At 50.0% G+C, this 16,982-nt stretch overlaps 1 protein-coding gene across 3 annotated transcripts; it reads left to right on the top strand.

Moving 5' to 3' along the window:
• Positions 1-1,013: 1,013 nt before the first annotated feature.
• Positions 1,014-15,993, top strand: Tsks (testis specific serine kinase substrate). 3 transcript variants are annotated; one of them, XM_048329685.1, is made up of 11 exons: positions 1,014-1,591; positions 1,952-2,174; positions 10,406-10,501; positions 10,678-10,761; positions 11,255-11,365; positions 11,857-12,143; positions 12,966-13,160; positions 13,533-13,706; positions 14,491-14,626; positions 15,536-15,660; positions 15,814-15,993. In XM_048329685.1, the coding sequence occupies exons 1-11, from the start codon at positions 1,422-1,424 to the stop codon at positions 15,968-15,970; spliced, it is 1,758 nt and encodes a 585-aa protein (XP_048185642.1). In that variant the 5' UTR covers positions 1,014-1,421; the 3' UTR covers positions 15,971-15,993. The 3 variants fall into 3 exon arrangements, with proteins under 3 accessions (XP_048185642.1, XP_048185643.1, XP_048185641.1); XM_048329686.1 differs by having other exon boundaries at positions 11,282-11,365; positions 15,814-15,970; XM_048329684.1 differs by lacking the exon at positions 1,014-1,591 and having other exon boundaries at positions 1,767-2,174; positions 11,282-11,365; positions 15,493-15,660; positions 15,814-15,969.
• Positions 15,994-16,982: the final 989 nt, after the last annotated feature.

The following is a 16,982-nucleotide window of genomic DNA, read 5'->3' as shown; positions in this document are numbered from 1 at the left end:
GAAAGATGTGAAATATTCCAAGTACTGGAGTCCATGATTTGGGAGGAAAATGCCATAAAAATAGACTTTTTTTAAAATGCGGATTTGAACACTTTTTAAGGAGTGTTGAAGGAACATTTATATTTCCAAGAAAAACTGCCTCTAAATAGGGCAGAAAAGCACCTTCTTACCCACCCCAATCCTCCAACTCCTGTTTGCCCATCAGGCCCGGCCAGGCATACACGAGGGAGCTTGGATTATCCCAAGACTCCAGAACCCATGAATTGGCCACACAACACAATTTTTAAGCCTAGGCCTAAAGCACCTGCCCTAAGAGTGAACAAGATTGGGAACCCACCAAGCCTTTTGAAGGAGCCTGGTGTAGGATCCCGGAATTGGGCAGTCATGGTCCCACCACAAGTGCTCATAGGTTAATCCCTGTTGAATTACAGCAGTGCGGTCCAATGGGAGCACGGTGGGAGGGACACATGTAACCAATTGCCTCCAGCCACATGGGTAACAATAAAAAGACATACATGAATTTAATTTTGATAACACAGATGCCAGTGCTTGTAAGAGAATGATGACAATTATATATATATATATACATATATATACACACACAGGTTTTCTGTGCTGTGCACAAAAATGAAAAAAGTTGTTATCCACCCAAGTATATACCAAATAAACTCTACATTCCAAGACTTTTTTTTTTTTCCTGCCAGTCCTGGGGCATGAATTCATGGGCCTCGGCTGGTGCTCTACCAATTAAGCAACAGCTCCATTTCTGGTTTTTGCGGCAGTTATTTAGAGATAAGAGTCACAGACTTTCCTGTCCTGACTGGCTTTAAAAACCTTGATCCTCAGATCTCAGCCTCCTGAGTAGCTGGGATGACAGCCATGAGCCACAGGGACCGACTTCAGACGCCCGTCTTAAAAACAAAATGTAGCCGAGGACCGCATATAGGTCCCAACTATAATCCCAGCCACTCAGGAGGGCTAAAATCCAGAGGACTGTGGTTCAAAGCCAGCCTGGATAGGAAAGTCTTTCTCCAACATAACCAAACAGAAGCAAGGATAGTGGCCCTGGGGAGCGGGGTCGCAGGGGAGAGGTGAGACTGGATGACCCCTCAGTTCCCGTCAGCGAGGGGAAATTTGGACCTCTCTCCAGAACCAGGGGCTTGGGCCCGTTGTAAGCTCTGGAGGAGAATGCGGGACTCCATTCCCGGTAGAACTAGAATCCAGGACCAGAAGAGTCCATGTGGGGGAGGGAGGGGGCAAGGGTGCCTGTGGCGGCACCTCTGGGTGTCCCTTGCTACATCCCCCCCATCGGGACCCCATGGTTGGGTCCTTTGTGAGTCAGCCGCGGGGGCCAGGGGGCAGTGAGGGCAGGAGGTCCGAGTAGGTGGTGAGACTCCCCATGGGAGCAGCCCCCCCACGCCATGGCGAGCGTGGTCGTGAAGACGATCTGGCAGTCCAAAGAGATCCATGAGGCTGGGGATCCCCCCGCGGGGGTCGAGAGCCGCTCCCAGCTGGTCCCAGAGGCTCCCGGGGGGGTGACCAGCCAGGCCAAGGGGGTCACGAAGAAAAAGAAGGCCGTGTCGTTCCACGGGTGGGTTTGCCGCACACTGTCAGGGACGGCCCTAGTGCCCAGCACTGCCTCCAACCGAGTTCGAGTCCCACCGTGGGTGCTGGAGGGCCAGAAGGGGGAGGGGAGGAGGGGCCAGGTGTGGGGGGGGTGGCGGTAGGAAGTGGGGGCATGGGAGGGGGAGAAGCAATGCGGAGGAAGGAAAGCAGGCAGTGGGGATGGAGGGGAGGGTAGAAGACACGGGGTGGTGGGTGGAGGCAGAAAATAAAAGCTGGCAGGGACCTGGCAGCAAAGGGGGGGGGGGCTACCAGGAGGCAGGGGAAGGGGCGAGACTTCGGTGTGGGGGGGAACAACTCGACCTTTCTACCTGTTTCTCCTTGGCAGGGTGGAGCCTCGTATGTCCCATGAGCCAATGCACTGGTGTCTGAACCTTAAAAGGTCCTCAGCCTGCACCAACGTGTCCTTGCTCAACCTGGCCGCCGTAGAGCCCGACTCCTCTGGAACGGACTCAACCACGGAGGACAGTGGCCCACTGGCCCTGCCTGGGCCCCCTGCCTCCCCCACGCCACCCTGGGCTCCAGATGACCCAGACATCACAGAACTGCTGGTGAGGAGTTCAGGCTGGAGAAGGAGAGAGGGGTTCCTCCATTTGGCTGAGTGGACTTGGAAAGAGAAAGTTCTAGAGGTTAAGACCCCAGGGGGAGTCAACACCTTCCTCCGTGATAGATGAACCCTGAGTCACATCTAAATGTCCCAGGTATTTCTGGGATCACAGCTGGATCTTGAAGATCAAAGAAGCGGGGGAAGGGTCCAGGCACTAGGAAAAGCATGTACAACGGGACTGGGGCTGAGAGAGCCTGGACTAGAGTGTGGTATATGGGAGATGCGGCTGGAGGAGTTGGGGGGTGTTAAGTCACCTAGGCTGTTAAATATGTGTCTTGCCTGAGAGAAATGGGGAGCCAGCGTGGGTTCAGGGGAAAGGAGGAGCAATTTGAGATTTTGGCTCAATTCTTACTCCAAAGGCCAGGATTATAGGCATGGACCACCATTCTTGGCTTTGTTTTTCCTTTGTAGAAGTTCTATAGGGGGGGGGGGGGGCTGGGGATATGGCCTAGTGGCAAGAGTGCTTGCCTCATATACATAAAGCCCTGGGTTCCATTCCCCAGCACCACATATATAGAAAACGGCCAGAAGTGGCGCTGTGGCTCAAGTGGCAGAGTGCTAGCCTTGAGCAAAAAGAAGCCAGGGACAGCGCTCAGGCCCTGAGTCCAAAGCCCAGGACTGGCAAAAAAGAAGAAGTTCTATACAGGAATTGGTATAATGACCCAGTTTAAAGAGGAAAGCCAAATAACAACAGGAAAACAAAAGTTGGGGTCGAGAGAACTGGAATGGTCTCCCAAGGTCATTGCCAAAGAGTCTGTGAGAAACACAGGCAGGACTAGAATTCAGCCTTCTGGAGTTAATGCTAAGGGAAAAGTCCTTCCCTCAGTCCTTCATCGTGATGCCCATCTGTAATCCCAGCACTTGGGAGGCTGAGGCCAGAGAACCGCGAGTTCAAGGTCAGCCTGAGCTACATAGCCACACTTTTTTTTCCCCTTAAGATGATTCTAGGTGGGGGGAGAATGGCAGTAAGACACTGGTGACTGAGGCCAGGGAGGTCAAAGGTTGGGTGAGGGTCAAGGTGGGAGGCCAGCTGGGGGTTGGACACTGCCAGCCAGACAACCCTCTTTTTCTCCATTCCTGCAGTCCTCCTGCCTCCCTCTGTGCAGCTCTCAGACAGTTCTAGCAGCCTTTGCCTCCCACCAGAGCTATTTCTGAGTCACATCCCCCAGCATCTGCTGAGACTGGGAAAGAGCCTTGGACTAGGGGCTCAAGGACATCTGAGCTGCTAGAGGCTGGGGGAGGACCAGCTTCCATAGGGCTTCAATTTCTCCTCTGCAAAAGAAAAAAAAAAAAAGCAATGGCAGTTTTTGCTTTGGGGTTCATACAGGGATTGGGAGAAGGACAGAGCAGATATGGCCCCCATCAATGGAGCTACATCAAGAGAGACCGTTGGAAAGGGTGGGGAAGGAGGGTGAGGAACCCAGTGAAAGGAAGGAGAGGGGTGGTAAGAGAGAAAGGGGGACAGACACAGAGAGAAGGGGACAGAGACATAGAGAGAGACAGAGACTCAAGAGAATGGGACAGGGGCTGGGATTATGGCTTAGCAGTAGAGTGCTTGCCTCATGTACATGAAGCCCTGGGTTTGATTCCTCAGTACCACATATATAGAAAAAGCTGGAAGTGGCGCTGTGGCTCAAGTGGTAGAGTGCTAGCCTTAAGCAAAAAGAAGCCAGGGACAGTGCTTAGGCCCTAAGTTCAAGCCACAGGACTGGCACAAAACAAAGCAAGCAAAGAAAGAGGGGTGGGGTGACAGGGCTGGGAATGTGGCTTAGTGTTAAGAGTGCTTACCTACCATGAATGAAGCCCTGAGTTTGCTTCCCCAATACCACATAATCAGAAAAGGCTGGAAGTGGTGCTGTGACTCAAGTGGTAGAGTGCTAGCCTTGAGCAAAAGAAACTCAAGTACAGTGCCCAGGTCCTGAGTTCAAGCCCCAGGACTGGCAAGAAAGTGTGTGCGGGGGGACAGAAACCCAGAAGGGAAAGAGGACTGAGAGAGAAAAAAGAGAGAGGGGGGAGGGGGGAGAAAGAGGAGGACCAAGACTCATACAGGAAGGACAGAGTCCTAGAATGGGATAGAGGCCCTAGCTGAGTGGCATCCTAGAGTGATGGCTTGGGACAGATCAGGTTAGTAACACACTTTAGTTATTGCTTATCTACTGCTGCAAGACAAATTAGCCCCAAACTTGGAAAACCATATATTTGGTATATCTTAATTGGAAGGTGCTGGTTCAGGGGCCAGATGAGGCTACAGTCAACATTTCATCCGATGGCTAGAGAACATGCCACCAAGATAGCTCCTCTGAAAGCCCTTGTTGGAAGCTTCCAGTCTTTCCTGCATGTTGGCTAGAGATCTCACATCACAGCAGGAGAGAGAAGAAGCAGGAAACCACTGCTAGATTCTTCAGTTTGACTGAGTCCAGCCAAGACTCAAGACAGGGAACAATGCTCTGGCTTTGTCAAACTCTTTTTCTCTATTGTCATGATCATGTCTTTTGTCACTTTATTCTATTGATATGGTATATGACATTGGTTATCCTATATTGAACCAACCTTGCATTCTTGGGATATTACTACTTGATCATGACATACTTTACACACTGCTGGATCTGCTTTTTTATCTTTAAGTATAATACAGTTCAACTAGGAAGGAAAGTGAACAAGAAACAGTCCCATCCATTTTCCTAAAAATGACATCATTTCATTCTTATTTATTGCTAAATAGTACTCCTCATTATTTACCATATTTTCTTTATCCAGTCATAGGTTGTTGGGTATCTAACTGGAGATCATCCAAATAATCATACACATTAAAAAAAAGAAGCCAGAAGTATAGATATAGCTCAAGTTGTAGAGCTCTAGCCTTGAATATAAAAGCTAAATGACAGTACCTAGTTCCTGAGTTCAAGCCTCAGTACTGGCATGAAAAGTAATTAACTGAATGAAGTATTTTATTAAAGCTGAATGCCAATGACTTACTCCCTATAATTCTAGCTACCTAGAAAGCTGAGATCTGAGAATCTCAATTCAAAGCCAGCCCTAGCAGACAAATCTGAGAGATTCTTATGTCCAATTAACCAGCACAAAGCTATAAGTGGAGCTGTGGGTCAAGTGATAGAGCACCAGCTCTGAGTGAAAAAGCTGAGCAAGAGCTCAATGCCTTGAGTTCAAGCACTAGGAGTGGCACCAAAATAAATAAATAAATAAATAAATAAATAAATAAATAAAACAATAAAGACAGTAGTAAATCTAAATCCAAACTTCCTCAGGAACAGTGCCTATGGATTGCTTCTCTTTTTGTGTTTTTTTCTTTGTGTGTTTTTTTTGGCCAGTCTTGGGCCTTGGACTCAGGGCCTGAGCACTGTCCCTGGCTTCTTCCCACTCAAGGCTAGCACTCTGCCACCTGAGCCACAGCGCCCCTTCTGGCCATTTTCCATATATGTGGTGCTGGGGAATCGAACCGAGAGCTTCATGTGTAGGAGGCAAGCACTCTTACCACTAGGCCATATTCCCAGCCCTATGGATTGCTTCTCTGACCCCATTTTTTATATGAGCCATAATTTCCTCTTATTTTGTTCTTTTTTTATGGGGGGTGGGGTGGGGAGAAGTCCTGGGCCTTGAACTCAGGGCCTGAGCACTGCCCCTGGTTTCGTTTTGCTTAAGGCTAGCACTCTACCACTTGAGCCACAGTGCCCCTTCTAGCCATTTTCTATATATGTGGTGCTGAGGAATCGAACCCAGGGCTTCATGTATACAAGGAAAGCACTCTTGCCACTAGGCCATATTCCCAGTCCACTATTTTGTTCTTTTTTGCAGTGTGGGATGGGACCCAGGGCACTGTACATGCTAGGCAAGAGTTCTACCACAGACCTATATCCCAACCCTTGGGGCTTCTTTTATTTCATTTTGTTTATGCTAGTCCTAGGGTTTAAAATCAGGCCTTGGGTGCTGTTTCTAAGCATTTTTGCTCAAGGCTACTGCTCTACCACTTAAGGCACAACTCCAGTTTATTGGAGCTAAGAGTCTCATGAACTTTCCTGCCTGGGCTGGCTTTGAACTGCCATCCTTAGGTCTCAACATCTAGAGTAGTTAGGATTACAGATGTGAGCCACCAGCACCTGGCTTGGTTTTTTTGTTGTTGAGGGGTTTTGTTGGTGGTGGTGGTGGTGGTGGTGGTCATGGGGCTTGAACTCAAGGCCTGTACACTGTCCCTCAGCTCTTTTGCTCAAGGCTAGCACCACTTTGAGCGACAGTATTTCTGATTTTCTGGTGGTTAGTTGGAGATAAGAGTCTCAAGTACTTTCCTGACTGGGCTGGTTTTGAACCTCAATCCTTAGATCTCATCAGCCTCCTGAGTAGCTAGGATTACAGGCATGAGCCACCAGTGTCCAGATACGCAGCCCAGGCTGGCCTTGAACTCCTGAGTGCTGGGATTATACCAGGGCATCACAATAGCCAGTTGATACTTTGCATGCATCAAGTTATTTGTCTTGAAAACTGAAAGTTTCAATTATTATATTGTGGCAACCCTTGACATAGATTGTCTCCCCCCCTAAGTGTGTGTTGCTGTTACTGATTGAGTAGTTGCTTATTTTATTTTATTATGTTTTGAGACAGAGTCTCAGCTGGCTTCAAATTTACAACTGTCCTGCCTCAGACTCCTTAGTGCTGGAATTACAGGTGTGTGCTACCATGCCTGGCTTCTTATTCTAACTTTTATTTTGAGGGGATGTAACCTAGGGCCACGCACATGCTAGGTAAACACTCTACCACTAAGCCACATACCCAATTTTCTTTTGCTTTTCTTTTGGCAGTACTAGGGTTTCAATTCTAGGCCTTGCAATTGTTAGAGAGGTACTCAACTACATGAGCCACGTTCCCCCCCCCCCCACCGCCAGCCCTTTTTGTTTTTGTTATCTTTTTCAACTAAGGTCTCATTTTGTGCCTAGTTCAGTATCACTACCAAAACAAAAGAAGGGAAGGAAGGAAAAAAAGGGAAAATCATCCCTTTGTCAGTTGAACACATACTTGTTGAATCACTATAAACAGTCAATGTCCCCAGTGATTTGCAGCTCCCACTCCCAACACAGACAGACAGACACACACACACACACACACTTTTTTTTTCATTGTGCTTATGGAGATGTGGAATTTGGGGGTTTGGTGCCATCATTTTCCTGATATAAAGCAATTTAGTACTCATACCACACTTGTTCTCCAGAACAATTATGAAAAAAATGGTTTTGTCTCTATCTCATGAGAGAGGAAACTTGTTATTATCTTCCTTTCTGTATTATATTAGTAAGCAATTGTGAAAGGATACAAAATAACTGGTTGAAGCAAGCTAGCATATTTTTCACATGAAAGTCACAGTGGGTATAATAGCACTGCTCTTCAGCTACGCCAAGGTGCAGGCTTCTCATTGCAAGCCATGTCTAGGCAACTGATCTCCATTATGAAAGTGAAGGGGGGGGGGCTGGGAATGTGGCGTAGGGGTAGATGCTTGCCTCCCATACATGAAGCCCTGGGTTCAATTCCTCAGCACCACATATATAGAAAAAGCCAGAAGTGGCGCTGTGGCTCAAGTGGTAGAGTATTAGCCTTGAGCAAAAAGAAGCCAGGGACAGTGCTCAAGCCCTGAGTCCAAGGCCCAGGACTGACAAAAAAAAAAAAAAATAGAAAGAAAGAAAGAAAGAAAGTAAAGGGGAAGGGACTTTACCTGTCAGAGCATTGCCCAATATCAGCCTTGCCCAACCACTGCCATTGGCTGGAATGGGTCACATGACCACATCCCACTGCCAGGGATTTCCTGACCTTCAACTCTGAAATAAGAATGTAAATAATAGTGGTTCAACAACAACAAACACAATGTAAGCTTGCACAAAATGTCTTCCCTGTAAAAGTAGCTGCAATGGAACATGGCTACCAGTAGTGTGGAGGATTTAGACTCATTCTGGCTTGTCCAATGGTCCAAAGGGAATGGCTGTCAATCTTTTTTTTTTTTTTTTTTTTGGCCAGTCCTGGGCCTTGAACTCAGGGCCTGAGCACTGTCCCTGGCTTCTTCCCGCTCAAGGCTAGCACTCTGCCACTTGAACCACAGCGCCGCTTCTGGCCGTTTTCTGTATATGTGGTGCTGGGGAATCGAACCTAGGGCCTCGTGTATCCGAGGCAGGCACTCTTGCCACTAGGCTATATCCCCAGCCCCATGGCTGTCAATCTTGCTTTCTAAACAACTGGAAAAAATGGAGCGTTGTTATTTTCTCATGCCTTTTTAAAAGTATGACTCTAGGTCTGGGGATATGGCCTAGTGGTAAGAGTGCTTGCCTCGTATACATGAGGCCCTGGGTTCAATTCCCCAGCACCACATATACAGAAAATGGCCAGAAGTGGCACTGTGGATCAAGTGGCAGAGTGCTAGCCTTGAGCAAAAAGAAGCCAGGGACAGTGCTCAGGCCCTGAGTCCAAGCCCCAGGACTGGCCAAAATAAATAAATAAATAAAAGTATGACTCTAAAACTGACAGACTAGTTTCACCCACACTGCATTGGCAGGAATGGAGTCACATGACCACACCTAACTGCAAGGGATTCTAGGAAATGTAATCAGGGTTGTCATGTGCCAAGCTAAGGCTTAGAAGTCCAGAGACTTCATCCTGTCACTGTGCATATACCTCAGCAACCATAAGGCATTTTCTTGTGGTATAAAGTGATGGTCTGAGGCCACAAGTTATCATGGTTTAAAACAAAGTTGCTGAGTTTAAATTCTGGAAGGTTAAGCCTGCTAGGCACCAGTGTCTCACTCCTATAATCCTAGCTACTTGGGAGGCTGAGTAGGAGAATCACAGTGTGAGGCTACAGGTTTAGGCAGGAAGTTTGCAATTCCCTATCTAACCCAATAGCTGGTCAACATGATGCACACCTATCATCTCAGCCATAGTAAGAAGCCTGAAATAGCAGAATCACAGTCCATAAAGACACTCTGGCATAAACAGACCCTATGTCAAAACTGGCTCAGCAGTAGAGGATCTGTCTAGCAAGGGCAAGGATTTCACACTCCAGAACCAAGGACAAAAAAAGAAATGGTTTCAGATCATATGGACAAAATGTGGGAAGTTACAAATCAATAGTGACTAATATTTATAAGTAAAACTAAATTCTGGTTAGGCCACCTAATATGTTATCTACCTGAGAAAACACGGGATGTCCCTCTCTGAGATCCTTTTGCCCCACATCTTACATGAGTCAAATCATCTCTGGAGGTTTTGTTATGGGGAAGAAGAGAGATTGTGAGTGGGCTGACCTAGTGGTGAGTGAATGCTACAGTCTGGAAAATGGGCTCCTCTTATCGTTCTCCAATCCTTGGAGAAAATGTCAAAGCATGGATTCCCACAGTTTGGAGGTTCTCTTTTGGTGGTACTACTTTGAACTCAGGACATACCCCCAGCCCTTTTTGCTTTAGTTATTTTTCAAAATAGTGTCTCATAGTTTATGCCTGAGGCCAGCCTGCATATCGAGCCTCTTATATATTTATATTTCCTAAGTATCTGGGATGACAGGTGTACCCCTATCATGTCCAGCTATTGATTGAGATGAGATCTTGCTAACTTTTTGCCTGGGCTGGCTTCAGAGCTCTCTTCCAGGTCTCTACCTCCAGCATAGCTGGGATTATAGGCATGAGTCACTATACATGGTCACTAAGAGTTTACCTTTTTATTTCCACCTCGAGAGTCTGAACACTCCTCCAAGCACAACAGGAAGAAACAATGGGCTGGGGATATGGCCTAGTGGCAAGAGAGCTTGCCTCCCATACATGAAGCCCTAGGTTCGATTCCCCAGCACCACGTATACATAAAACGGCCAGAAGGGGCGCTGTGGCTCAAGTGGCAGAGTGCTAGCCTTGAGCAAAAAGAAAGCCAGGGACAGTCTGTGCTCAGGCCCTGAGTCCAAGGCCCAGAACTGGCAAAAAAAAAAAAAAAAAAGAAAGAAAGAAAGAAAGAAACAATGTGTATCCTAAGGTTCTTGACCAAGAATCTAAGTGGCTCTGCCCCTAACCAAAGTCACAAATCATTCCAGGATGAAATCCGGGTATAAACACAGCCTCCTAGTTCTAGAATTTGTCTTCGAGTTAAGGCTAGCCTTCACACACAGATTGAACTACCTGTCTCCTCCTCTCTTCCCAGAGCGGGGTCAACAGTGGATTGGTCCGCGCCAAAGACTCAATCACCAGCTTAAAGGAAAAGACTACCCGGGTTAACCAACACGTGCAAACCCTGCAGGTATGGGGACTCCCTTCTCCCCTAAGTACTCCCTTTTCATCTGAGTTCCTCTTAGACAGAGCCTGCTCTATAGTCATCGAATCCATAGCCCATATTGGTGTTTGGGAATCAGAAGGAAAAGGCCCATAGACTGCGCCCTGCAACCTTGGCTAACTCTCCTCTCTTGCATGCTTAAGAGCGAGTGTTCGGTGCTGAGTGAGAATCTAGAAAGAAGGCGTCAGGAAGCGGAAGAGTTGGAAGGGTACTGTAGTCAGCTCAAGGTGAGGTGCTATGGGTATGGGATGGGGTGGGGTGGAGATAATAGAAATAATGAGTATGGGCCAGCCAGGCACCGGTGGCTCACACCTATAATCCTAGCTACTCAAGAGGCTGAGAGCTGAGATCATGGTTTGAAGCAGGGAAGTCTGTGAGATTTCCCAACAACTAGAAGTCTGTGAGACTCCCAAAAACTAGAAGTAAAACTGTGGCTCAAGTGGTAGAGCAACAGTTTTGAACAAAAAAAGCTAAGCAAGAACATGCAGCCCTAAATTCAAGTCCCAGTAATGGAACAATAACAAAAGAGTAAGAAGAGAATGGGAGGAATGGAATGAGGGGTACAGAGAGTTGGGAGAAGGTGAGGTGAGGCAGGAAAAGTTTGGCTAAGAAGGGAGATGTCCCTTTAGCCAAAGGAGTGAATCCTGTTGGTGGTGGGGGGAATCTTTATGGAAATAGCAAGGCTAAGGGTCGGGAGGCAGAACTGGAATGGGAAGGTAGGGCCTGCGCCCTGATATCCTGGCCCAGGAGAACTGCCGGAAGGTGACCCGATCGGTGGAAGATGCTGAGATCAAAACCAATGTCTTGAAACAGAATTCTGCTCTCCTGGAGGTAAGGCGGGAGAGAGGCGATGGTCCTAGTATTTGTGGGGAAAAGTTGGGTATGTGAAGGACTTGAGATCTATGCAGAAGGAAGTTTCTGCCCTGCCACCATCCCTACTGCCACACCCAGATCTTTGCCCCCCCCCCCCCCCCCCCCGCCAGTCACTTTCAGGTCCCAGAGACAGCAATGGGTTTCAAGTGCGAATATTCGGTCCTGCCCATGTGTGTGCTTGTGTCATTCTTCCTGAGTGGCAGGCACTGGTCTTTGACCACACAGGAGGCCTAGATTGGGGGCAGAAGGCAGGATGGAGCCCCCAGGTGGCAGGCTAGCTGACACTGAATGGATTGGGCTCCAACTGGACTGCCATCTCTTCCCTTAGTGGCAGTCAGTAGGAGGCCATTTAGACATTGGGGGAGGGGGAATTGCTTCCCAATCTCGGGGAGAGCTGGGATGGATGTGTGGGTGGCACGGGTTGGATGCCATGACCCCTTTGTGCCTAGGAGAAGCTTCGTTACCTCCAGCAGCAACTGCAGGACGAGACGCCGAGGAGGCAGGAGGCTGAGATGCAGGAGCTGGAGCAGAAGCTGGAGGCCGGCCTCTCCCGGCATGGCCTGTGCCCTTCTGCAGTGAACCAGGGCTGCTCGGGGTCCTCGGCGAACTCTGAGGACGCCCCGCGGCCGCGCTGCCTGGCCTCTGGCACCTGGGGAATGGGGTCCCGGGCAGGGGAGGGCCCCTACGTCAGCGAGCAGGAGTTGCAAAAGGTCTCCACCGCCCTGGAAGAGCTGAGGTGGGCAGGGCCGAGGGGGTGGGGCTGGGAGACGCCCGGGTGGGCGGGGCCTGAGGTGGAGCCTCTAGGGGCGCCGGCAGGGACGGAAGGGGCGTGTCCCGGAAGAGCTGGGGTGGGCGGGGACAAGGGCGGGTCCTGGAGTTGGTGTGGCAGGGAGGAAGGGCTGATGGGGGGGTGGGGCCCTGGGTGGAACTTTTAATAATTGAAGTGGGAGGGGCAAGGGTGGGACATAAATATCTTGGGTCATGGCTTGGGGTGAAGTCTGGAAGAGCAGTCTAGGGAGAGTTCTGGGGGTAATGACCTGTATGGGCAGGTCATGGGGCTTGAACTCAGGGCCTGAGCTCAGCCTTGAGGCTCTTTGTGCTCAGGCTACCTCTCTATCACTCGAGCCACAGTGCCACTTCCGCCTTTTTTGAGAGGGTAATTGTAGATAAGTGCCCCGGGCTGGCTTTGCACTGTGATCCTCAGATCTCAGCCTCTCCAGTAGCTAGGATTACAGGTGTGAGCCACAGCACCCGGCCATAGGCCAGTCTTTGAAGAACTAATCTTTGCGATTGAGACTGATGAGTTTGAGATTTCTTGGTATCTGAGGTGTCAAACTGGACAGGTTATGGGGAGCAGTGCCTCGGTGCGGTGACTGAGGAGTCAAGGCCCAAGTTGGGGACCTGCAAGGAAACAGCCAGGATAGACAACAGGGAGATAGAACAAAGGCAGCATTCTGGACTGCCACAAATGGATGGCGCAAGGGAATCTGGGGACCAGCTGGGTCTGGATATTGGAATGGGAGCAATAGGGATGTGACCAAATCTTGTCCCCACCCAGGAGGGAGGTGTCCTCGCTGACCGCCCGGTGGCATCAGGAGGAGGGAGCGGTGCAGGAGGCCCTGCGGCTGCTCGGGGGACTGGGCGGCAGACTGGACGGCTTCCTGGGCCAGTGGGAGCGGGCACAGCGCGAGCAGGCGCAGTCCGCGCGGGGCCTGCAGGAGCTGCGAAGTCGAGCTGATGAGCTGTGCACCATGTAAGGGCTCTGGCAGGAAGGGAGGCCCAGGAGAGGTGGGTGGAGTCAAGTTTGAGGAAACTTGAGGTGAGCCCATCAACTGCCTGAGTGGTCCACGCCTCTTAGTAATTTGAAAAACAGCCAATCAGACAACAAGAAAGAGCATTTACCCCCCCTCCTTCCCATAGAAAGGCCCAAGGGGTGGGGCCAGTTAGAGAAAGGGGTGTGTTCCACACCTAATAAGGTTAAGGGGCGGGGCAAGTGGAGTCAGGGAAAGCCAGTTAGAGAACAGGACCAGAGTTTTGGAGATGGATGCACGTGCAGGTCGGGGGCTAATAACGGATGCGGGCTTGTAGAGATGACTGTTCAGCAGTGGTACCTCTCCTGCCTCAGGGTGGAGCGGTCCGCGGTGTCCGTGGCTTCACTGAGGAGCGAACTAGAGGGGCTGGGCCCAGTGAAACCGATTCTGGAAGAGCTGGGGCGGCAACTTCAGAACTCTCGAAGGGGACCTGACCACTCCATAAGCCTGGATCGGTCCTCCCAAGGCTCCTGTACTCGCTGCGCCAGGTATGGGGGGGCGAGGCTGGTACATTCTGGGTCACCAGAACGGAAGTATATTGAACGAGCCCTATTGTTAGCCAAGGGTAGGGATACACAGAATCCCATGCAGGCTGAATGCCAGTGGCTCATGCCTATAATCCTAGCTCTCAGGAGATTGAGATCTGAGGATCCAAGTTCAAAACTAGCCCAGGTGTGAAGGCCAGTGAGACTCATATCTTCAACTAACCAGCAAAAAAGCCGGAAGTGGAGCTGTGGCTCAAGTGACAGAGTGCTAGCCTTGAGTAAAAACATGCCTAGGCCCTGAGTTCAAGCCCAATATTCACACACACACACACACACACACACACACACACACCAGTGGCATTTTGGAACAAGCCAGTTGTGCTGTATTAAGAGAGACAAGTTTCCTCCCTCCTCATTAGGTAATATTAGTGTCCTAAGGAGCTCGAGGAAGACTTGACTTAGAAGATCCTGTGTTTCCAAGTGCATTGTGGGAAGAAGGCTTGGGTGTGGTTCAAGTAGGAGGCAGGGTTTCTAAATATGTTGTGCAGAAAGTGAGATTTCTGTGTGTCCTGGAAAATCAAACTAGGAGGATTCCCAGCACTTCATAAGATCAGATTTAACTTGTACACTGGGAGGCCTGTCTGGTGCCCTTCGGGTAGCAACTCAAGGTCACCTGATGAACCAAACCATGCATGGTGCACGATGGGAAGGTTGCATTTGGTGTGTGGCAGGTGAACCTGGGGCATCCTGGGAATGGAATCCATATGGGCCTCTACCCTTCCCCCAGCCAGGGGCAGCAGTTGTCCACGGAGTCCTTACAGCAGCTACTGGAGCGAGCGCTGACCCCACTAGTAGACGAGGTGAAGCAAAGAGGTCTGGCTCCTGCCTGTCCCAGCTGCCAGAGGCTACACAAGAAGATTCTGGTACCAGGGACCATGGGCTACCTTGCTCATTTTGCTTTTCTATCAGAGAAGGGGGTGGGAAGCCCTGGGCATATGGGTATGCTGGTGCCAGGCAGGAAGGGAAGGGCTGGGCTGGGGGGTAAGCAGGCACTGGGAAAGGCCTTGGCTATGATTCATGAGGAGGAGGGACAGATAGCTTGGTGGTTCTGAGTCATGGGCCAATCATATATAAACTTGGGTGATGGACTTGGGCCCAAAGCATGATGAGCCACATGAAACAGATAGCAGGAAGCATAGGCCTGAGATCCTATAGACCTATAGAGAGACAGTGGGATCCTTGAGGCCTGGATCTAATGACAATACGTCACACGAAGGGATTGGAACCACAGGTCTTCCTGGGGTATTGCATGACAGATTCAAGCCCCATACGTGCTAGAGCATTGTGGGGCAGAGAAGTCCAAGGGGACCCATAGAGGATGCTGGTCTAGGGGATGAGACAGGTTCTGGGTGAGGCAGACAGGTGAGGTAGCCTCATGCATGGGATGCCAAAGTCTTGGTACATTGTGGGAAATAGAGAACCACATTGCTAGAGACAATCCTTATGAGAGATTCTAGTCTTCTAAATCATGAGATTGTGGGGTCTTTTCATGGATTAGATGAAGAATGTCACCATGAACCTCCAATACAGGGTAGTTCATGGACATTAGGGGACAATATTTTGGGACATGATTTCATGCTCGATGGGACAGACATAGGAGCATTTGGGAGACCATTGCATCGTGGGGTGCCACTGTCAGTCTCAGGCTGGGGGTATGATGGGTGGTATGCGGGCCCCATGGGACCCTGCCCCTTGCCCTTCGCGATCCAGCTCCCCCCTCCACCCCCAGCCCAGTCCAGCAAGCCCAGCGGCGCCTACACCCCTCTCCCCAGGAGCTGGAGCGCCAGGCCTTGGCCAAACACGTCAGGGCAGAGGCCCTGAGCTCCACACTTCGGCTGGCCCAAGACGAGGCCCTGCGGGCCAAGAACCTGCTGCTGACGGACAAGATGAAGCCGGAGTGAGGAAGGAGGCAGAGGGCATGGGAGGAGGGTGAGATCTTTGGAAAAGGGCCTGGCCTCTCCTTCCACTGCCATACCCAGCACCCCGCCTCACCACACCAGCACCAAGCCTCGCCGGCACTGACTGACTCCCCCACTGGCTGTGATTACAGGGAGAAGGTGGCCGCTCTTGACTATCTACATTTGAAGATGTGCTCCCTCCACGATCAGCTCAGCCACCTGCCACTTGAGGGGTCTACGGGGACAATGGGGGGAGGTAGTAGTGGAGGGGCTCCCCCAAAACGTGGGGGCCCAGCCCCTGAACAATAAATGGCCTCTCATGCTGGCATGAATTCTGTCTCCCTTTTGGCATCTAAGAGGGGTCACACAAGGGTCTGCCTTGAAGGAGATCGGTATTAGTGAGGGGAAGGGGAATTGGTTCATTGGAAGAGACAAAGAATTCCAATGCAGGCCAGGTGTTCACACCTGTAATCCTAGCTAAGGAGGCTGAGATCTCAGGCCTTCATTTCAGAGCCTGCCCAGACAGGAAATACTTATCTCCAATTATTCCATCAAGAAGCCAAAGTAGAGCTGTGGTTCAAGTGGTAGAGTTGCTAGCCTTGAGTGAAAAAGCAAGGGACTGCACCCAGGCCCTAAGTTCAAGCCCAAGTACAGGCATAAAAATAAATGAAAATGAAGTGTGTTGTTCACAGAGAAATCCACAAATTGGAAGGAATGGTAATGTACTAGAGTGCCAGGAAGGCAAGCCATAGGATAGCCCAAGCCTTAGTTCAAACCCCATACCCCCCCCATAGTGCATACAACTGTATAGAGAATCCAACCACATACAAATTTAAAAATCTATGTTTGCCAAGGAATCTGGGTAAAAGATGAACATCAAACAGACATGATGGTAAATCCCTGTAGTCCCAGCAATCAGGATGCCAAGGCCTCACACAGTATTGGCACCCATGAGAGCACACACAGAAGCAGCAGGATGTTGCTATTTTTGCTTGGGCTGGCCCCATATTTATAATCTTCCTGCTACAGCCTTCTAAATAGCTGGGGTTACAGGCAGGTGTTACAGGATCCAACTCCTTTCCTGGAGATGGAATCTCACAGATTTCTGCCTGGCCCAGCCAGGAACCTTGATTCTCCTGATCTCCAATTTCCCAAGTAGCTGGAAGCATGAACCACCAGCACCTGCTAGTCACAAAGTCTTTCACAAGTCCGAAGAGGAAGGCAGGGGCGAGTTCAAAGGACAGGTGCATGATGCTGAGGGTGGAGGAATTTACCATGAGCCCAAGATTGCAGTGGGGAGGCTGGCAAGGCAGAGCCCTCT

The sequence above is a fragment of the Perognathus longimembris genome, chromosome 20 (genome assembly GCF_023159225.1).
Source record: "Perognathus longimembris pacificus isolate PPM17 chromosome 20, ASM2315922v1, whole genome shotgun sequence".
NCBI classification, from domain to species: Eukaryota; Metazoa; Chordata; class Mammalia; order Rodentia; family Heteromyidae; genus Perognathus; species Perognathus longimembris.
Note: the sequence above shows the minus strand (reverse complement) of the source record. Positions and strands in the feature narration are given on the sequence as shown.

Coding starts and splice junctions, on each gene's coding strand:
- Tsks (XM_048329685.1), top strand. CDS start 1,422: ATGGCGAGCGTGGTCGTGAAGACGATCTGGCAGTCCAAAGAGATCCAT. Junction 12,144..12,965: donor ACCGCCCTGGAAGAGCTGAG/GTGGGCAGGGCC, acceptor GTCCCCACCCAG/GAGGGAGGTGTCCTCGCTGA. Junction 15,661..15,813: donor ACGGACAAGATGAAGCCGGA/GTGAGGAAGGAG, acceptor CTGTGATTACAG/GGAGAAGGTGGCCGCTCTTG.